Genomic DNA, 22,040 nt, shown 5'->3' with positions numbered 1-22,040 from the left:
TTTTGCTAGAGAAACGTGCTAAAACTTTTCCTCACTCTGCGACTTGCCTCCCCACTTTCGAAGCAAGGTCACACATTTCCCTGAGCCACCTCAGCAAAAACAGACGTGACTCCTACTGCCCATTCCTGGACCTGGACCCGACCACATAATTTAGCTAACTCTGTAACCCCACTGTTCAGATTCTCCCACTTTTCATAGACCCCTGAGATTCCTTTATACTATGTTGCAAACCTCTCGGATTTTCATTAGTAAATACACATTACTAACTCAGTAGTTCTTACAGAGGCTCAAGTTCCTCAAGTAGCTCGCACACACCAGCAAGAAAACCTCAGGAACTCAAGCACTTGCGCGCGGGGAGGGGGACAGAAGAATAGTGAGTTAGCGGCCAGTTTACAGTAAAAAGGATCCCTTAAAGGAAAAAAGAGCGGAGACAAGGGAAAGAGAGGGGAGGAGAGGGGAGAGGAACCTAGAAAAGAGAGCGTTTATTGAGTTTTGGCCGGAGCTCTGGCTCCCCACCTGCCGCCGGATCCGGTCATTTTGGGGTTGTAGCTGGTCAGGCAAAGCCCCGCCCTCCTGGACCTGTCATCACAGAAGCCGCACGTGGCCGGGGTGGGACCTCAGACGACCTGCAGCCATCACTTTGTCTCCTCCGTCATCTGTTGGGGCCGCCGCCGCCAATCACAGCCAGGCGACCCGGGCCAAGGAGCGTGTGCGCCCTGGTGAGGCAGGCGGGAGAAGGGGCGGGGAATAAAAGTCACTGCAGGCCGAGGGGACAGTGTTCCTGTGAAAGGGACCTGGAAGGAGGTCCACCAGGCTGTCACCCGAGGGGGGTGGGTCCTGATGAAGGGCGGAGAGACCCAAAGGGGGGCGGGGACCAGGGGGCGGTGCCTCGGGAAAGCAGAGGATCCTGGGGTAATGCAAAGAAGACGAAAGGGGCGGGGTGGCGGAGGGGGCGTGGTCCGGGCTGCAGAGGCGGAGTCTGAGGGATTAAAGAACCGGGGCAAGGGGGACAAGCCCGGGGAAGGTGGGAGCTGGGACAAGGGAGAGGGTGGGCCGGGGCGTTGCGGGGGCGGGGCTCGGACCCAAGGGGAGAGGTTTACAGGCCCAGGCTGCAGCTAGGGCTGCTCAGTCACTGCCCCTATCTACTACCTTCTCAAGTGCAACAGGACCCACGGAACTACAGGTGTGGGGCGGGGTGCGCGTGGAAAAGGAGACAAGGCCGAGGGTGGGCTTGGGCAGACCTGAAGTCGGGACCACCGTTAGCGAAGAACAGAATTTGGACATTGTTGCTGTGGAGTGGGGGGACGCGGAGTTGGGGGAGCGGTTAGGGGCTCACTGTGTGAGCAGGGAGGCGCACTCTCTAGGGGCTGTTGTGGGGGAAGGGCGGGAGTATTTTGTGGGAGTGGGAGGTGATACTTGAGCGATTTGGAGGAACTTGGGGAGAATGGGGGTCTATGTGATGGGAAATGGCTGGTGGGCCAGCGTATGGGAGAGTCGGTGGGCTTGTGTAGAGAGAGGGGATGGGCTGTGGGGTACTACATGAAGGGCTGGAGTTGTGGGCCCCCTGCTGGGGAGAATCCCAGTACTTCTAGAAAGTAACATTCTGCTGCCTTGTAGGGACCCCGGAAAGACATTTGTGGTCTACGTTGTAGGAGTGAGGGTCCTGGACTTAATTGACCAGGTAGCCTGTCTAGTGCTCCTGGATGCTAAGCTCCTAGCCGCACCTTCTGTCGTGGGTACACAGGGAACAGGCAGGCCCTGCTCACTACAAGGGGTTGTGTGACTGTGTCTTGATCCTACTTTGAATCTGGCTGGCTGGGGCTAGGATACCTTCCCCAACTAGTGTCTCGGGGACCCTTCTGTCACCGGGTTCCTGTCAATCCCCAACCTAGTTCCTGTTCCTCCAGAAGCCTGCTTTGGTCTCTGCCCACCCCACCCCACCCCCTGCCCTGCCCTTATGCTCTGGGTGTGCTCATTTCCCACTTCCTTCCTCACACTGGGGCCTGGCCTGGTTCTTGCCAGTCTAGGATCTATGACCTGCTCCAGACTTTGCTCTTAGTGGTCAGAGACCCCGGTAACCAACATGGAGGCTCAGATCCCACCGCACCACCACCACCACCATCTCTGCCGGGAAATCCCAAGTGACTGGCAGCCACATTTTACCTCTTGCCCAAAACTGATTTCTCTGCTTTTGTCCTTCCCTGGGTGGGGAATCAGAGGATCCTCAGAAATTCTAGGGGTTCTCTAGGGAAAATGCTGAGAAGTAGTGAAGGTCCAGTGTGCTTGGAAAGGTGGGCTACTATGGTAAGCCTGACCTGGGGAGGGATAAAAAGGTTCTAGCCCAGCTAGGGGATGAAGAGAGAATGGCTCCCTACACTCTGGGGCTGGAAGTAGCCTGTCAGAACAGAAAGAGACTCGATGTGGTGCCTCTAGGTTGGCTTGGGGAGGGTGGGAAAGGGCTGCCTTCCACACTGTGACTGAATGCCTGTGACTCTGCTGCTGAAAGGGGCCCCGGGCCAGCCTTCTCACACAGCCACCCAGTGGCTTAGAGCCTGGCTGAGGAAGGGGGGGGGGGTGCTCAGGACAGACAAAGCCATGGGGTAGGGTGGGGTAAAGAAGGGCAGGCCGAAGCCTTTTGAGGAGGCACGGATTTCTATGGCAACACTGCTTCCCAGACGCTCTTTATCAGAGAGGGGCGGGCCTAGGGCCGAGGCATTCACGCTTCCTCGGGGCCTGGGCATTTTGTGTGAGTGGGTGGGGCAGAGAGAGAAAAGCCAGCAGTTTGCTATGCTGAGTATATAGCCTTTCTGCTTTAGTGCCAGCAGCAGGGAATGCAGTTGCTTGAGCCCATCCTCTGTGATGGACATGAGTGCACATCAGCCATTAGAATTATAAGGCCAGGGTTGTAGATGTCCTCAACGGTCGTTGTTTAATGGAATCCTTATTTTAGTTCTTTGTCTGTCTGTCTGTTTATTTATTTATTTATTTATTTATTTATTTTGTTTTGGGCTTGGGGATAGGGTGTCAAGTAACCAAGGCTGTCTTCAAACTCGCTATATACCTCATGATGACTTTGAACTCCTAATCTTTCTGTGTCCACCTCTGGAATGTTGGGATTATAGACACACAGCACCAAACCCAGCTCAGAAGCTCTCATTTTAAATTTGCAAATTTGTGGCCAAAGAAACTGGTTCCTAAGGCTGCATAGTGAAAGAGCAGGAGTTAAGATTTAAGTTTTCAAATTCTGTTCAGTATCTGGACCCATTGTTTTCTTCACTACATTTTATTGAATATCTATTATGTGCCAGACTCTGAGAATGTTAACACAAAGAACAGAGTTGCTGTTCTCTTCCAATAAGAAGGAAAAGAAAGACAAACAAAACAAAAAACAAACCCATGGGTATGCTTGTGAGAAATTAAATTGAGGTTTATGCCTTTAATCCCAACACTCAGGAGGCAGAGGCAGGTAGATGGATCTCTGTGAGTTCGAGGCCAGCCTGGTTTCCAGAGCGAGTTCCAGGACAGCCAGGGATACACAGAGAAACCTTGTCTCAAAAAAAGCAACAAAACGCAACCTCTTGCAAAAAAAAAAAGAAGTAAGCTAGGGGTAGCTGCAATTTATTTAAAAAGGGGGGTGGGCAGTAAGCTGAGTCCGCTTGTAAAAGCACTTGCTGTACAAGCCTGATGGCCTGATTTCTGTCCTTGACCTCACGGTGAAAGGAGAGAGCAGAATCCCCAAGCTGTCCTCTAATCTGCCCTCACACGTCATGCACACACACTAATAATAATAACAACAATAATAATGATGAGGAAGGAGAAAATATTAAGAGAGGGTCTTACTATGTAGCCTTGGCTAGCCTGGAACTCCATATGCAGACCAGGCTGGCCTGAAACTCACAGAGATCAGCCTGCCTTTGCCTCCCTAGTGCTGGGATTAAACGCATGTGCAACCATTCCCAGCAGTGAATAATTTTGTTTGTTTGTTTCTTTGAGAGAGTCTCTCTGTGTAACCCTGGCTGTCCTGGAACTTGTTGTGTATACCAGGCTGGCCTCAAACTCACCAGGCTGACCTCAAACTCATTAAAGGTAAGCAGATCTCTGTGAGTTTGAGGCCAGCCTGGTCTACAGAGCTACACACACACACACACACACACACACACACACACACACCCCTAAGAACCAAAACCAATAATAATTATAATAATAAATTTTAAATAATTTATTTTTATTTAAATGTATTTTATGTGCATTGGTGTGAAGGTGTCAGATCCACTGGAACTGGAGTTACAGACAGTTGTGAGTTGCCATGTGGGTGCTGGGAATTGAACCTGGGTCATCTGGAAGAGCAGCCAGTGCTCTTAACCACTGAGTCATCTCTCCAGCCCCATAATATTTTTTTTTTAAGTCAGGCTGTGTGTAGTGGCACACACCTGTAAACCTAGCACTCCAGAGGCAAAGGCAAGAGATTACCAGAGTTAAATCCAGTTTCACAGCTACTAGGTGCCCTGTCTAGAAGAAACAAAGCAAAGACAACAAACAAAACACACAGTCCTGTAACCCTAACCTTCTAGAAGCTAAGGCAGGAGGATCATGAATTCAAGGTCAGCCTAGGTCACACAGCAAGATCTTGGCTCTAAAAATCAAAACAACAGAAATGCAAGCTAAGAGTTTAGCGCAGCTAGTTATGACCTCATGCATGATTGAACCATGCTACTGTCCCCAGGGCATATTGAGGCCTGGAATATTTTTGGTCTTGACTCCTTTAGTATTACCCCCTGATTTTTGTACAAAACTGAGGACTAAAAGTATGGTATAGTAAGGCAGAACAAGGTAGAGTTGCTAAGGGTTTTTCTAAGATGGTCTGTGTCTCTTTCTGTCTTCCTAGTGAGCTTTACTAAGGCAGATAGGTTCTCACATTGATATTCTGCAGTTTTGTTAGAGCTTTGACATTTTTTTAAAAGTCCTGCTGCTTGCAGAGAAGTCAATCTTAAGGAACTGGGTTCTTTTGGGGGGCGGGGGTTCCTACTCATCAGGAAAGGAGAAAGACTCCTAGAAAACTGTTGTTTGCTGGATCTAATTGTAGAACAGAGAGAGGAAGTAGGGGAAGAGGGGGTGTCTCTTTCTACAGTCCAGTCACGACTGATGTTCCTGGGGACTCTTAGCATAGGCAAGGCAAAAAGGGCCTTGTGCCTTATTAAGTCTTTAAACTATGAAGGAATGAATTCTGCTTCTTTGAGTTCTGGTGTTTGTTTCCTGTTTCTGTGACTGGCTGGGAGGAAAGGTCTGATTTGGTGACAACCTGTCTAACTCACTCTTAAGTTCAGAGGACAAGGTAGACAAGGCTATCCATTTTCCTAGGTTATCTCTGGAGCAGTCCCTCTAAAAAAAAAAAAGTGTCTGTGAATGCCCAGACCTTGCAAAGATTCCACCCTGGTTATTTACGGAGCCAAAGGACAAAGGTTAGGGATGCTGATTCTGCTGCCACTTAATTTGGCTGGATCTGGGCTGGGCCTGGGGCCCAGTGACTCAGGGGGAGGTTGGTGAGTTTCGAGGGAGCTGTGAGTCATGAAGAGGAGCTTGATGTCAGGAGTGACTGGGCAGAAGCCCTCCTGGCTCATTTCTTAGGATGCTGAGCTTCCTCAAGCAGAGCAGAGACCTCTCAGCCAGAAGTGCTTCCAAGCCCACTCTGAGAAGAGTTTACAGATACAAAGAATGAGACCCGAGTCCCTGAAATTTAAATGTATTCCTGTGTCAGGAGCTCCCTGGGGTCTCTAGCAAAGACCAAAAAACAAAGAAACAAAACTAAGAAGACCATCTTTCAGTCTGGATGGAGATAAGGTCCGACGTCAGGTCTTTTTCTTCCTCTCTGACCCATAGGAAGCTCACTGGATAGCAACAACCCTCTTCACTTGGAGCTCTGTTTAGGAATGCTGGGAGAGGTGAACAGGGTTGGGTTTGGTATGAGAAAAGTAGGCTGAGGTGGAGATTGTTGAGCTGTATCTGTAAAAGCCCTGGAGCTTCCTATTAATGTACCTCAGAACAGGAAGGGTGGAGGAGAAGCGTTTGTTGAGATGTCTGGAGGGGTTAAAAGGCAGGGCAGAGAATTACTTGGGACTTGGACAGAAAAAAGGGTTAAGAAGGTGGGCGGGGCAAGATTGGGTAGGCCTGCCCTGATGTGGACCAATAGACGTGCGCCCCTTGGAGAGGGCGTGACTCGCACTTGAGGTTGCCGAGAGGCTGGCCTCCACTTGGCCAATGAGCATAGTTGTTGCCCATGGAGGGTGTGGCCTGAGGGGGGCGTGGCAGCCGTGGTCGCAGTGGCGGGGGTGGCCGGGCGCTGGGCGGGGCGGGCGGCCCCATCAGCTGGTAGGAAATGGCCTGTGAGTCAGAGGGGCAGCGGAGTCTGCAGCGCGGAGCCGGGGCGGCCCCGGGGAGGGACCGTCGCGGGGAGGGGTGCAACAGCGGCTAGAGGGGCTTCGGACGCCAGGGCCCGCTAGTGTTGCACACGAAGCTGATCAAAGAAGAGCCAAGCAAAAGCAAAGCTCTCAGCCTAAGCCACCCTTTGTCTGGGTTGGGGGCCCGTAGCAGGGGGGACTGGTTATCCGAGGGGAGGGACCGAGACGGGACGGGACGGGACGGAAGGGCCCGGAGCAGCGGCCACCGCAGCGGAGCCAATTTGGGAGCGGGGTGAGTGTGTACTAGGTGGAAGGTGCAGATCTCCGAAGCCTCTGCAGGGTATGGGGCCTGTCCCAGGTTGTGAAGAGGAAGGGAGTGAGAACCGACCTGGGAGGCTAAACAGGGGGTGGGGGATCGTCCAGAACAAGGAGTCCAGGAGCCGAGGTGAGTCTACCCGTTTGAGTTTGGAGGGGTTGCTGAGGTCTGCTCCCTCTCTATTAAGGGTGAAGGGCTCTCTCTAGGCCAGGAGCCAGAGGGAGGGTGAAAGCAGAGATTGACCTTCCTACTCACAGTGGTGGTCTTAGGAACAGTTACCTTGGCGTGTGTAGACTTGTGTGAGGATCAAATGTACAGCAGTGAGCAGCAGTGCTCTGCATAGGATAAGAGTGGAAAACACATGGATAGAAATTCTTCCCGTAACACTCCTTAGTCAGGGTGGAATGGGTGTCTTGAACACCGAAGGGAAGGAGAGAATGAGCCTTAGGTGTTCTTCCTGTACTAGAACCTCTCCCACCTCCTGGGCCTAACAAGTATCTGAGGGTACAGACCTCATGGTATTCTGGGACTTGTTGTTTTTGCTGGCCTTGTTCTCGGCATGTTGGGAGCTGTAGTCCTTGGCAGCCACAGTCTGGCACAGCTGTTTAATGCCAGCTGCTGCCCATGGAGGGTGAGGTTTGGCTTATCCTGGCCTGTCCCCCTCCCTGCAGTCCTGCCCCATGAGTCAGCTGGAAGCCATGGTCTAAAGCCAGACTGGCTGGGTGGCAGAGGAGTGAGTCTTAGAGCGTCTCTTGACAGGGAAGGAACTAATAGGCTCTGGGTTAATGAGCAGATGCCAGGCATGCTGGGGTCACGTAGAACATCATGTCATCACCTGGCTTCCTCGAGGCAAGGGCCCAGGAGGCTAACTGAGATGACCTGGAAATTGGGGTGCTAAGGAAAATGCCCTTCTTGAACTTTAAGACCCGGGTGGAGAATAGGCGGGGAAGCAATGAGAACAGGTTGTACTTTCTCACCACACTGCCATTATTAGTGCCCTCCCCTTTCTAGCCATCTCAGCCACCATAAAGGACCAGAAAAGTCTTAGGATCTCAGTTCTCAAGAGGGCCCGGTGACAGGGGAAGGTATGGCCTGTGATGATGGGAAGGACTGACGTAGGAGAGCGTTTCAGTCGCTATGTGTAAATGTCCCCTTCCTCTCTGCCTCCTGCCACCACAGCTGCTGCTGTGATTCTCCCTTACAGTTCATTCTCTGCTTCTCAGTCGGGGAGCGTTTCTCTGCATTGTCGGAACGGCGGCCCAGATCACTAGGGCTGGCATTTAGGCTTTTTTGAGTCTTATGTCGTGGGTTTCTCCTGAGCTTAAAATTGGGCCTGTCCTCAGGTTTGACATGATCAGAAGTGAACAGAAGTACTATTGTGTTACAGAAGATCGTGACACTATCATATGGAAGTCTCAGAGGAGAGATACCTTTTGGAGGGGGTGGACTTTGAGCTATCCAAGGAAGAGGAGTTGTTTGTTGGATTTTGCTTGTTTGTTTTCTTGTTTTTTGCTTGCTTGTTTGTTTGTTTTGAGACTAGTTTTTTTCTGTGTAACCCTGACTGTCCTGGAACTCCCTCTGTAGACCAGGAACTCAGATCCACTTGTCTCTGCCTCCTGAGTGCTGGGATTGAAAGTATGCACCACCACCACCCAACTTGCTTGGTGTTTTTTTTTTGTTTTTGTTTTGTTGTTGTTTGTTTGTTTGTTTTGTTTTGTTTTTAATTTTATTTGAGATAGGATCTCTTGTAGCCCCAGCTGAACTTGAACTCTCTGGTGTAGTGGAGGCTGGCTGTAACCTGGTTTTTGTTGTTTCTTTTTTGTTTGTTTGATTTTTGAGGGAGAATCTCAAAATGTAGCTAGACTGGTCTCAAATTCCAGATGCTCCTGCCTCAGCCTCTAGCATTATGCCAAAGGGCGTTGTGGCTGGTAGGACTCACAGGCTGCTGACCAAATAAGGATGACAGTGAGGACAGCTGGCCTTCAACTTGACAGCCTCATCGCTGGGATACTGGTTTCTGGCCCATGAAGACCATTTTTGTGCCTTGGCAGCCAAGAAATGGTTCAGGTTTTTTGAGTGTTGGCTGTGCCCTGGGGGAGGGGCCCGGAGAGATTCTCCTGTTGTTCCCAGTCCACTTCATGCTGCTTCCTTATCTCTGGTTTGCAGGGCCCAGGGGGAGGGGTGAGAACTAGAAAGTACCTCTGACCATGTTCTCTCCTCCTACCACTTGTTTTTGGTTGGATTTCTTTTCTCTGGTTGAGAAGATAGATGGCTGGGGGCAGTTGGCATGGCAGATATGAAGGGCTGGCCTGGAGCTGACTTGAGGTTTGTAGTTGTGGGATGGGGTGTGACTATCTGGTGACCTCTGCCCTTAGCACTCTCGGGTGGCACTTGCCCCTTTGGATAGACATATGGAGATGAGTTGTGTAACTGGGTGGCCTTGAATGAGAGAGGTAAATTATTGCCCTATCCACCTACTAGCTGACATGGTATCTCTCTGATCTTTGGGACATCTCATCCTACTACTCAGGGCCCGTTCCCAAGACACTGACCCTGACAAATGGTTCCTCTTGCCTCTCCTTATTTCTCACATCCTTAATACAGCCAGCCAAGACTAGCTTCTCAGTTCACTCCTCAGGTAGCCCGCCTCTTCTGTTTCTGAAGAGCCTGTCACAAAGGGCGAGGATGTTTTGATGTGTGTGCTAATATAATAGCCCATATTAGTGGAGGGAATTTTACCATTGGCTTCAGGGATCCCGGCTTATATTTTCTCTTCTCTTTCAGGGTCCAGCTGAGCCCAGGAGCTGCACGGAATGGTGGCAGTCACCTTGCCAGTGCAGTGGGCATGGACCAGACTGAAAGCTAGAGGAACCAGACATCAGACAGGAAGAGGGGACACACACCTGGGCTTGAGGCTTCTTCATCGGGGTAATTGCCAGGAAGAAGGAGGGACTCGGGAACTAAACATGTCCACCTCTCTGGAATTCTGAGAGTAGCCTCTGAATTCCATTAATCTGTCCTGGCACTGGACAACTTTACCCCACGAACTGTTCAAGGTCACCTGTTAAGGATGATGGGGGAGAGGGGTCTGAAACTCAGCGGAAGAAAGAAAACTCCTTGATTTCCCTGACTGCCTTTTCTTCTTTGTTACAGATGTCCCCAGGCCCCCCAGCCCAGGCCCAGCATAAAGGCCGTGTGGGGGGGCCCCCTGACCCAAGGGGGGCTTCATGCGCCACGTGCAGGCGGAGCCGTCTCCATCCTCAGAGCCAGAGGCTGGCCCTTCACAGCCTCCAGTCAGACAGGGGACCCTCCAGGGTGGCCTGCTCATGGGCTACAGCCCAGCAGGGGGGGCGACATCCCCCGGGGTCTACCAGGTATCCATCTTTTCCCCTCCAGCTGGTGCCTCTGAGCCTCCTAGGGCTCTGAAGCGGCCGGCCCCTCCCACTGAGGGTCCCCGAGAGCTGAAGAGAGGCCCTGGGCTGGGGGCCAGAGAGGGACTACCCCCTGAAGAACCATCTACTGTGGGACTGTTGGGCCCAGAGGAACTGGGTCTGGGACTGGGTGTGGCCAGCCAGCATTTCTCCCATCATGGCCTCTGTGTTGTGGAACAGGGAGGTAGTGCCACCTCGCCTTGGACTTCAGGGACCGGGAGTACCCCTTGGCCCTCATCAAATGCTTCCTGCAATACTTTGCACACCAGAGACTGGGTTTTCCCAGATCAAGGGGGACAGGGGTACCTGGGGGAGTCTCCAGGGCCAGCCCCTTCAGGCCAGCTGCACACACTTGACACTGATTTGCACAATCTTGCACAAATAGGGAGTAAGAGCCCCATGGCTAGGGTGGGTAACGGGAACAGCCCCTGGCCTAGGGAGTCCCCTGGAACTGCCAATGGGCACAGTCCCGAGCACACCCCCCCTGGCCCTGGCCCTCCAGGCCCCTGCCCCACCAAGCGAAGGCTGCTGCCTGCTGGAGAAACCCTGGATGTCCGCTCTGAGGAAGAGGGGCCAGCCCCTCGGAGGCGCCGGGGAACCCTGGGCTGCCCTCTTGCTGCCAATAGTTCTGATGCCAAAGCCACACCCTTCTGGAGCCACCTGCTGCCCGGGCCCAAGGAGCCTGTTTTGGTAAGCCAGTGGATGAGTTCATCGATTCTTTTATTTATTTTTCTTTTTTTGGAGACAGGGTCTTTTGTATTCCAGGCAAGCCTAGGTTGCCAAAGATGACCTTGAACTTCTTCACCTTCCAAGTACAGTGTTGGGATTATACAAGGCATGTGCCCCCATCACCATAGTTTATGTGGTATTGTAGCTTGAACCCAGGGCTGGGTGCATACTATACAAACACTCTATCAACTGAGCTATATCCCCAGTCTCCTGGTTTTGTTTTTTGATACAAGGTCTCAAATAGCCTAGACTGACTTCAAACTCCCTTGTGACCAAGGATGAGTTCTTCATCCTCCTGCCTCTACTTCCTAAGTGCCAAGATTATAGGCATAAATTACCACATCCAGCGTACTCTCATCTACTCTTGGGGACGTTTGTGTAGGTGAAGGTGGAGGAGACCTATAGAGATGTGTCTTCTAAGAACTGGTAGTAAGTCCTTGTTCCAAAATTATGTCTGGTCTTCATGCAGTCTCTTCTCAATGTTTCACCATAGGACCCAACAGACTGCAGTCCCATGGGGCGGAGGCTGAAAGGTGCCCGTCGCCTGAAGCTGTAAGTGACCAGATTCCCCCTCTACCCCGGCCATGAAAGCCAAAGCAGACGTCTATAATTCCCCCCCCCCAATGCTATGTATAGTAGGGAGCCCTGGGGAGTAGCTAAGAGTGGGGTCCGAGGATTGAAAATAGGACTACCGAAACGCTCAAATCACCCTGTGTGCGTCCCTTCTCTCACCAGAAGCTCCCTCCGAAGCCTCCGGAAGGGGCCAGGCCTGCTGAGCCCTCCCAGTGCCTCCCTCTCCCCCACCCCTGCTGTCAGCCGTACCCTGCTGGGCAACTTTGAGGTAACAACTCCTTTTGGGCTTTGTGACAGGCGCTCCTGGGAGGAATTCAGTGGTGCGATGTGGCTCGAATAGACGAAGGGAAGAATTGGCCTCCCTCTCAGACTGTGTGTCTACTCCCCCCTAATACCAGGAATCATTGCTTCGAGGACGCTTTGCACCATCTGGCCACATTGAGGGCTTTACTGCGGAGATTGGAGCCAGTGGGTCTTACTGTCCCCAGCATGTCACGCTGCCTGTCACTGTCACCTTTTTTGATGTTTCTGAGCAAAATGCCCCGGCTCCCTTCTTGGTATGATATAGTACTGACCCCAAAGTTACCTCAGAGGGGTTGGGGGGAGGGTAGGAGGAGTGGCAAAAGATAGTCCTTACCTGTTCTTCTTCTGGGAGTTGGTCAGGGTCAGGTGGGCAAAACTCTAGTATGGGGTGGAGCCGAGTCCAAGGGGAGATATTATAGAGCAGTCAGTCAGTCTCTAGTTCCTACCCTGGCTAATGGTTTATGATCTTCCTAGGGTGTCGTGGACCTGAATCCTCTGGGGAGGAAGGGTTACAGTGTGCCCAAGGTGGGCACCATCCAAGTGGTGAGTGAGGGAGTGGTACCCGGGGGGAGCTGATGTGGGAAGAGAGGGAGATCCACCCATAGACCCTACCGACCTGGACTGTCCTGTCCCCAGACCTTATTTAACCCCAACCAGACCGTGGTGAAGATGTTCCTTGTGACCTTTGACTTCTCGGACATGCCTGCTGCCCACATGACCTTCCTGCGCCATCGCCTCTTTTTGGTGCCTGTGGGTGAGGAGGGGAATGCGAGCCCCGCCCACCGCCTCCTCTGCTACCTGCTGCACCTCAGGTGAGCACCGGGCCCTGGGAGCGCTGGGAGGTTTGGGTTTCTGTCCCCGGCCCTCAGACAGGATCCTTCTCGTCCTCCCAGTCATGTGGATGCTGACGTGGTTCACGCTGTCTTCCCCCAGGTTCCGGAGTTCCCGCTCAGGCCGCTTAAGCCTGCATGGAGATATCCGCCTGCTTTTTTCCCGCCGGAGCCTGGAGCTGGACACGGGGCTCCCCTATGAACTGCAGGCTGTGACTGAGGCCCCCCACAATCCACGTTATTCACCTTTGCCCTAATTGCCATCGTCCTGAAGCGAGGTGGGCCCAAAGCCTGCCTATCCAGCTCCATCCTGGACAGGGTAAACTGTGGAGAAATGGCGAGAGCCCCTTCAGGCTTGAATTAAAGCCCTCACCACCACCACGCTCACACCCACATTGATTATTTGGGTGTTTAAAGCTTCTGATCCTTCCACACCCTGTCTACTCTGGGTACTCCATGTGCCTGTCCCCTCCCTTGGGTTTCCCAGGCCAGCTTAGGTAATAGGGAGGAACCAGAGCTACCCTGAGATTGTCCCAAGTTCCTAGGCAAATAATGCCAGTGTTGCCTCCCTGTCCTGGGCAGGGGCCACTTATTATTTTATTTATTTTTAATTTATAATTTATTCAAATTGGATTGCCTTGGTGACCTCCCAAACCTGATAATTGGCATCACCCCACTCTGACATTGCTCCAACCTCAGGACTTGAAGAAGCTGATGTCGGGGCAAGGGAAGAACTGCTCTCCCTTGGCTAAGGGCAGAGGGTTTATTCCAGAGGACCTGAGTCACTAGCCAAAGACTCAGCTTCCCTTGTTCTTCTCTATCCTTTTCCCTTCCCTGTCCTTCAATCCATCTTTGAAAGCTAATGTGTGTGTGTGTATGTGTGTGTGTGTGTGTGCGTGCACAAGCGTGCACATGCAAGTATGCACACAAACGTGGGTTTGTGTGGGGTGCCTGTGTGAGAGAATGTGCATGTATGTGTAACACAGGGGTTTAACCACCCCTGACCTAGGGCTTCGGACTCAGTTGCCCCCTCTTCTACCTGTGTTTCCTTGCTTTGGGGTCCTGACTGAGGAAGGTGTCCAGGGACAGAGTCAGGCCTCAGGACTGGGGAACCTCCTCTCACCTGACCGGACTCTGACCCACCTACCTCAGCTGGGAGGAGGGGGTGTCCCTCGTATTCAGTCATGTGGTTCCCAGTTACCCCATTCCCCACTCAAGACTATGACCCAGCCTCAACTCTTAACTCATGGGGCTTGGCTGAGGGGAACAAGCATTTGTTGAAACTTGAAAACAAAACAAAACAAAAACAGGAAAAATTGTACCTGGTACATTTTTTTTAGAAAAAAAAATAAATTCTTGTTTGGAAACTTGAAGTAAGCTCTACTTTTTTTCTATATTCAGAGGATGTGGATGGAGATGTGGGGCCTAATAGGACCTGGAACTGTTCTCTTTTCTAAAGAGGAAGCTACAGGCTGCAAAAAACCCACGGGGTCTTAGGCTAGGTCAGGCTGATTCTTGGGGAATAGTCTTATTCCTTTTCATATAATAAGCTACAGAAGCTACACTTTGAGGACCTTGGGTTTTTTTTTTTTTTTTTCGTTTTTCGAGGCAGGGTTTCTCTGTGTAGCTCACAGAGATCCGCCTGCCTCTGAGGACCTGGATTCTTACACTAATTCCATAAGTTACTTTAGCCCTTCAGATCCTTAGTGTCTTTATATGTAAAACAAGGATGATGACGGTGATACAGACCGCTTAAAGGATGTGTTGGAGAGGGTGTCAGAGACCTGAGCAAGGTGACATGCTCCAGACTGAAAGACTGAGCCTTTTTGCTGGCCTCTGTATGTAAGGGAATCACGCCTGACAGTATCTGGCTCAGAAAATATGGAAAGAGCTGTTGATGCCTTGGGAAAAGAGGGAAGAGGAAAAAATCTCCGCCCAGTCGTCAGGCAAAGTTAGGCCTCCTAGTTACCATGGCAACGGGAATGGGGTCAGTCCCCAGTGGGAGGGCTGAGCACAACAGCATGACTACCCAAGAATGTCACTATGGCAACCACGGCAACTAGTCAGCGCCAAACCATTGATCGTTAGGGCGACAGATTAAGGCAGTTATACGAGCTGGGGAGGAAACTGAGTCACGGCTTTGGGTACAGAAGTTGGTGGGAGGTGTTTCTGTACCACTTGCAGACAGAATATTGCCTCAATTTCGACGACAATACCCAGGAACTTCTTGGTTCTTGAGAACCAGAACAAACTTGCAGCCCCGGGCTCTCTCTTCAAACTCTACGTTTCCCAGGGAACGTTTTGACGTAAGCTCTGCTAAGTACGCCGAGGGTTGGGGGGGAAGGGGGCGGAACGGACGAGGGCAAAATGTGGATTGAGACGCCGGAAGTACGTCGGGCGGAGTGGAACTTCAGGAGGAAGGGCTCGGGTTTGGGCTGCAGAAGAGGCCGCTCTGCTCCACCTCTCGTTGGTTCCGGAGGTCACTGAGGCTGTGGGAAATGCTGGCGCGCGCGGCGCGGGGCACTGGAGCCCTTTTGCTGAGGGTGAGAACGAAGCCACCTTCTTCAGAGGCCCGGGACCGAGATCACCTGGGTCCTCAGCTGGGAAGGAGCGGGATTCCAACTTTGGGGAAGCACTGGGGTCAGAGGTCGTGGTCCCCACGTGAGTCCTTCTCCGGGGATCGCGATTTAGGGACATGCCTTCCGAATAGAGAAGGGGTTCCGCGCCGCGTCCTCAGTGGACTCTCCTCCTTCTCAGGGCTCTGTGCAGGCTTCTGGCCGAGCTCCGCGCCGCGCCTCCTCTGGACTGCCCCGGAACACGGTGTTACTGTTTGTGCCCCAGCAGGAGGCCTGGGTGGTGGAGCGAATGGGCCGATTCCACCGGATCCTGGAACCTGTGAGAACCTCTTTTGTCCACCTCCCGCCAGCCAAGGGATCGGATCTCCTGCTCATGGGGGAGTGGGACTTCCCTGGACCTGTCTGCCCTTTTGCCCCTTGATTAGTGGGGCCATCCCTAGCAGGGGCCGGTTCTGGCAGAGCCCAGTCTCCTGACCATCCCATGCGTGTTTCGCTGCTTTCCTTATTACCCTAGTATTCCACAGGCTGCATTCTTAGAACCTCCTCTCTGCTCCACCTGTCTGCCTAAAGATGGCTATTCTTGCTGGCTCCCATCCTGTGGACATTCAGAGACCTAGTCTTTCATTCTCGTGCTCTTAGGTTTCCCTATCAGTGACACCTCAGCTTTTGAGGACATGTCTTGGTAGGAGCTATCACTTTCCTGGGTATGTCCCATACATGACTTTCTGCCTTCTCCAGACTCAGCTAGAATTCAAGCTTATTACTCCCACTTTTCTCAGAATCCATGACTTCTTTTCCCAGGGCTTGAATGTCCTCATCCCTGTGTTAGACCGAATCCGATATGTGCAGAGTCTCAAGGAAATTGTCATCAATGTGCCTGAGCAGTCGGCTGTGACCCTTGGTGAGAGACACAGGTGACAGGGATGTGCTAAGCGAGTTAGGATGTGGTTGCTATAGATCCAGAGCTTACGGGAAAAAAAGGGCTTGTTAGAACATAGAGGCTTGACCACCTTCCTTTTCTCTTTCTTTTGTTTCTGCAGATAATGTAACTCTGCAAATAGATGGAGTCCTTTACCTGCGTATTATGGATCCTTACAAGGTACCTGCCCCTGGCTTTATCCAGCCTTCCGAATAGCCCCTCATTAAAATCTTCATTTCTTACCCTGTGCCTGCCTCTTTCAGGCGAGTTACGGTGTGGAAGACCCGGAGTATGCTGTCACCCAGTTAGCACAGACGACCATGAGATCAGAGCTTGGCAAACTCTCTCTGGACAAAGTTTTTCGAGTAAGCAGATCTGGGCCTTAGGGCTTGGGGGCACATTCCTTGCCCTGTCGAATCTTTTCTGGAGATCAAGAATAACCCCGGGACCTTCTCAGTTTATGCTCTTGGTAGATACATTGACTTGTACTACTCACATTTATCTTTCTCTAGGAGCGGGAGTCCCTGAATGCCAACATTGTGGATGCCATCAACCAGGCTGCTGACTACTGGGGTATCCGCTGCCTGCGTTATGAGATCAAAGATATCCATGTGCCACCCCGAGTGAAAGAGTCTATGCAGATGCAGGTGGGGAACCGGATTTGGGTGTTCTAATCCCGATGGGACTAGAATCCCCTATTGTGGTAGATGTAGTTGTAAGTCCTGGGTAGAGTTTCCCCTGGCTGCTTCTTGATGGGGGTCGTTGGGGCTTCCAGGTAGAGGCAGAGCGGCGGAAACGGGCCACAGTTCTAGAGTCTGAAGGGACACGAGAGTCAGCCATCAATGTGGCAGAGGGGAAGAAACAGGCCCAGATTCTGGCCTCCGAAGCAGAAAAGGCTGAACAGATAAATCAGGCAGCAGGTGAGCAGTGAGTGGCATAGAGCCCGAGGGAGGAACACAGCATGGGTCTTTAAAGGTAGGTGCCGGAGCAGGAGCGTTGGGGGACTCTGATTTCATGGGTCAAACTGTCTTTTTTTTTTTTTCCCTTCCAGGAGAGGCCAGCGCAGTTCTGGCCAAGGCCAAGGCTAAAGCTGAAGCGATTCGAATCCTGGCTTCGGCTTTGACTCAACATGTGAGAGGCTGGTGGGTGGGAGTGAGGGGTAGGAACAGACGATGTGCTGTTCTCCTCCACGTTGTGGGGAGTTCCTGACATTGTGGGCTCCATTAAGCCAGTTGACATGAGCTTTGTATTGTGATTTATATACCCCTTTTCCAGGAACCTGACCTTTCTCTTCTCTCTCCAAATCTGTGACCTTTGGATTTTATCCCCCGTGCCCACAGAATGGAGATGCAGCAGCTTCCCTGACAGTGGCTGAGCAGTATGTCAACGCGTTCTCCAAGCTTGCCAAGGATTCCAACACAGTCCTCCTGCCCTCCAATCCCAGCGACGTCACGAGTATGGTGGCTCAGGTTAGAGCTCTTGAGGACAAGCGTACAATAACGGTGTCGGGCTTAGCTAAGAAGGAAGAGTTTCCACTCGCTCCTGTGGATGCCTGTGTCCGTGTTCTGAGTCACCCTGGTGTGATGGTCTGTAGGATTCTCGTCATTGAGTGCAAAGCTTAGAATCCTTGAAGGAACAAGAAAAACCAAGGGGCTGGGTATGATGGGTCGTGCCTGCAATCTCAGCACTCAGGAGGAGATGCAGGAAGTTCACAAGTTAGAGGCCTATCAGGAAGAAAGAGGGGAAGATCAGGATGAAAAAGACAAGGGAAAATGAAAGAAACAGAAGAGTTGAGTGGTCCCTTTTAGGAGTTTGGGACAGAGCTCCTGCAGTGTCCTTATGGTGCTCTCTCTCTCCCTGCAGGCCATGGGTGTATATGGGGCTCTCACCAAAGCCCCAGTGCCAGGAGCCCAGAACTCCAGCGAAGGCAGCAGAGATGTCCAGGGTACAGATGCAAGTCTTGAAGAACTGGGTAGAGTCAAGCTCAGTTAAGGAGATGTCTTGGCCAGGGAGTCTGGCTCCAGCCTCCCTGCCAAAAATTTTAGTTTTTATTTTTTTATTTGAACTTAATAATCATGTAATAAACTTATCAGTGGCAAATTGGAAACTGTCCTCTTTGATTGGGGAATGAAGTTAGAAAAATCACTCCTGTTTTCTTTGGATGTCCACACCCACCTTTCAGTCCAGGTAGGCCTGGAGAACCGATTCTCCATGACAAGAATGAACTTCATGTGACATGAAATCATCCTGTCTTCAAGGGAAACCCGCACTATAGAGGTATAAAGCATGTGTCTACTGAACTGGCAGCTGGAGAGCATTGTTTGCCCGTACACACACACACACACACACACACACACACACACACACACACACACACACACACACACGGTGGTGCAGGTATTTGGGGAAACATGGAAAAGAGGACTACCTTTGCAGAATGGTACTTTGGAGATCTAGAAGGGCTGAGGGTGTACCTCGTTCATTCAAAACCATTTAATGTCTACTGTGTACCAAGTAGAATGTTAAGATACCAACATGGGTTTACAAGTTAAAGGATGGCCGTGGTGATACATACCTAAAATCCCAGCACATGGTGGGCTGAAGCAGCAGGATTGTGAGTTCGAGGCCAGCTTGAAGTACTTAGTGGGACCCTGTCTCAAAGCAGCAGCAGCCAAACTGAGTCCCAGTGGTGTCTGCTGTCACGGACTACAGAGTCAGGTAGGGAACACAAGGAAGCAGGCAGTGATAGGAAGGCATAGCGGGGCTGATAAGGAGGCTCAGTGGGTAACACCCTCACGCTGTGCAAGCCAAATGACCTGAGTTAGATCCTAGAACCATGTAATGGTGGGAGGAAAGAACCAATTTCACAGAGTTGTTCTCCACATGCACACCATGGCACACACACACACTTTTTTTTTTTTTTTTTTTCGAGACAGGGTTTCTCTGTGTAGCCCTGGTTGTTCTGGATCTCCCTCTGTAGACCAGGCTGGCCTCAAACTCACAGAGATCCGCCTGCCTCTGCCTCCCGAGTGCTGGGATCAAAGGTGTGCATCACCACTGCCAGCACAATAACATTTTTAAGTCATAGTGCTCTGATGAAAGAGCTAACATAAGTTAGCTTGAGTTGCAGGAAACTTCGATGAAAATTATAGCAGAGCTTGGGTATGAAGGGAGGTGATCGTTTGGTGATCTGGAAATGAAGGTGTCAGGAATTTGTAGATGCTGAGAGGCAGGGCACATCTGGCTTAGAAACACGAGAGCAGAGGAACCGCTGTGGCCGGGATAGTTAACAGAAGCAAGGACAAGCAACTCGGTGTGTTTAAGGGGAAGGAAGAGCTACGTACATTTGTGGGACTCGTGTAGACAGGTGCCCCGTGTTTACTAAGGAACCAAAACAAAGTCGAGTGGTTTTCTTACAGAGATCCAACTCCCATACTATACAAATGACCTATTTCATTGTTTCTGGAGATAGGCTGTCTGTAGCCCAGGCTAGTCTTGTACTTGTGGTATACCTGCTTTCACCTTCCAAGTGCTAATAGAGGTATGTGCTGCCATCCTCAGCCAACTTACCCATTTTACGTAGGCTAGGTTTTTAGTTAGTTAGCTACTTAGTGGTTTTGAGAAAGTGTTTTATGTATCCCAGGCTGGCCCCAAATTAGCTAGGATGACCTTGAACGTCTGTTCCTCCTGCTTCTATCTCTCAGGGCTAATACTGCAGATGTATGCAGCTATGCCGGGTTCTGTGGAGTGCTGGAGATCTAACCAGGGTTTATACAGGCTAGGCAAGCACTCTGTCAACGGAGCTGCACCTCCATCACCCAACTTTCTCATTTTATTTGTTTGTTTTTGAGACAGGGTTTCTCTGTGTAGCCCCAGCTGTCCCAGGAACTTCCTCTGTAGACCAGGTTGGCCTCAAACTCACAGAGATCTGCCTGGCTCTGCCTCCCGAGTGCTGGGCTTAAAGGCGTGTGCCACCACTGCCCAGCTTAACTTTCTCATTTTAAATGTAATTTAAATAATAAATCCCACCTTTAATCCCAGTACTCCGGAGGCAAAGACAGGTGGATCTCTGTGAGTTCGAGGCCAGCCTGGTCTACAAAATGAGTTCCAGGACAGGCTCCAAAGCTACACAGAAACCCTGTCTCAAAAAACAAATAAAAATAAAAATAAAATATATAATAATAATAAATCCAGTAAATTTTAACATATTTACAGACTATGTGTAAGCACAAATTTAGAACATTTTCCCTCTCCCTACGCACACTATTGCATGCAAACACTAGGTTTTGTTTATCCATTCACTAATAGAAATTTGAGTTTTTATCTTTTGGTAATTCCAGATGCTACTTTGGATGTTTACATATAGGTTTTGTTTGGATTTTTGGTTTTTGGAGACAGTTTCTCTGTGTAGCCCTGGCTGTCCTGGAACTCACTCTGTAGACCAGCCTGGCCTCAAACTCAGAAAGCCACCTGCCTCAGCCTCCCTAGTGCTGGTATTAAGGGTGTTCCCCACCGCCATCTGGCACATATAGATTTTTATTTAGATATATTTTTTAAAATTTATTTATATACAATGCTCTGCCTGCATGTATATCTGCAGGCCAGAAGAAGGCATCAGATCTCATTACAGATGGTTGTGAGCCACCATGTGGGTGCTGGGAATTGAACTCAGGACCTCTGGAAGAACAGCCTGTGCTCTTAACTGTTGAGCCATCTCTCTAGCCCTAGATAAGCATTTTTAAAGACACGTTTTAATTTATCTTGGTGTGTTAGTTTCTCTTTTTGTTACTGTGATAAAATGTTCTGGCAAAAAATCTAAAGGAGAAGGTTTATCTAGCAAACAGTTTCAAGTTTCAGTCCATCATGGCAGGGAAGTCACAGCAGTAAGAACTGGAGAGCTGACTCAGTGGCTAAGAGACTGGCTGCTCTTCCAAAGGACCCAGGTTCAATTCCCAGCACCCACATGGCAGCTCACAACTGTCTGTAACTCCAGTTCCAGGGGATCTGACACCCTCACACCAATGCACATAAAATTAAATGAGAGAGAGAGAGAGAGAGAGAGAGAGAGAGAGAGAGAGAGAGAGAGAGAGAGAGAGAAGAGCATGTACTGCTCTTGGAGAAGACCCGAGTTCATTTCCCAGCGTCAACCGGGAAACTGCAACCTTATATAACTCCAGCTCCATGAGAACCCAACACTGCAACCTTCATAATGCTCCTGCACTCACATGCACATACTCACACACAAACACACTAAATAACTAAAAATAAACTCTTAGAAGAACTTGAAGCAGCTGGCCACATCTGTAATCAGAAGAGAACAATGCTTGCCATCACTCAGCTCAGGTCTCCTGCCTAAGGAATGGTGCCATCCACAGTGAACATGTCTTCTTCCCACCTCAACTAACATAACCAAGATAAGCCCTACAGTAGGCATGTCCTGAAGCCCATCTCCCAGGTGATTTTAGAGTCTGTCAAGTTGACAGTTAACATTATGCATCACACCTGGGTATCTATGTAGGTGTAGCTGAAGTTTTCCTGTGTCCACCCGGCTCCTGCAGCCGCTCAGATCCAAGTAAACACACAGAGACTTACATTACTTATAAACTGTATGGCCGTGGCAGGATTCTTGCTATCTAGTTCTTATATCTTAAATTAACCCATTTCTATTAATCTATAAGTTGCCACATGGCTTGTGGTTTACTGGTACTTTACATCTTACTTCTCATGGCAGCAGCTGGCAGTGTCTCCTGACTCAGCCTTCCACTTCCCAGAATCCTCCTCTCTGCTTATCCTGCCTATGCTATACTTCCTGCCTGGCTACGGCCAATCAGAGCAACACATCACAGCATACAGAAAGACACCCCCAGCATGCAGGCGTGGAATTTCTGGGCAACAGAGCAGCTAAACCTTTTGAGGAGCTGCTTTCCAGCCCTGCTGTGCCATCTTCCAGTCCCCACCTGTGTGGAAG

The 22,040-nt window shown here is 50.7% G+C and overlaps 2 protein-coding genes across 7 annotated transcripts; both read left to right on the top strand.

Moving 5' to 3' along the window:
- Positions 1–607: 607 nt before the first annotated feature.
- On the top strand, positions 608–13,883 carry Fam214b (family with sequence similarity 214 member B). Of its 6 annotated transcripts, none has more exons than XM_028883978.2 (9): positions 608–719; positions 9,496–9,639; positions 9,865–10,832; positions 11,365–11,423; positions 11,607–11,712; positions 11,843–12,001; positions 12,222–12,290; positions 12,384–12,559; positions 12,681–13,883. In XM_028883978.2, exons 3-9 carry the CDS (start codon positions 9,939–9,941, stop codon positions 12,832–12,834), a joined length of 1,617 nt encoding a protein of 538 aa, XP_028739811.1. In that variant the 5' UTR covers positions 608–719; positions 9,496–9,639; positions 9,865–9,938; the 3' UTR covers positions 12,835–13,883. The 6 variants fall into 6 exon arrangements, with proteins under 6 accessions (XP_028739811.1, XP_028739810.1, XP_028739809.1 ...); XM_028883977.2 differs by lacking the exon at positions 608–719 and adding an exon at positions 1,090–1,183; XM_028883976.2 differs by lacking the exon at positions 608–719 and adding an exon at positions 6,358–6,687.
- Positions 13,884–14,993: 1,110 nt separating this feature from the next.
- Stoml2 (stomatin like 2) lies at positions 14,994–18,179 on the top strand. Its single transcript, XM_028883982.2, has 10 exons — positions 14,994–15,120; positions 15,335–15,472; positions 15,955–16,054; positions 16,194–16,252; positions 16,336–16,437; positions 16,585–16,719; positions 16,848–16,992; positions 17,124–17,203; positions 17,413–17,541; positions 17,936–18,179. The coding sequence occupies exons 1-10, from the start codon at positions 15,076–15,078 to the stop codon at positions 18,062–18,064; spliced, it is 1,062 nt and encodes a 353-aa protein (XP_028739815.1). The 5' UTR covers positions 14,994–15,075; the 3' UTR covers positions 18,065–18,179.
- Positions 18,180–22,040: the final 3,861 nt, after the last annotated feature.

Source organism: Peromyscus leucopus, chromosome 2 (genome assembly GCF_004664715.2).
Source record: "Peromyscus leucopus breed LL Stock chromosome 2, UCI_PerLeu_2.1, whole genome shotgun sequence".
In the NCBI taxonomy this organism is placed as follows: Eukaryota; Metazoa; Chordata; class Mammalia; order Rodentia; family Cricetidae; genus Peromyscus; species Peromyscus leucopus.
Note: the sequence above shows the minus strand (reverse complement) of the source record. Positions and strands in the feature narration are given on the sequence as shown.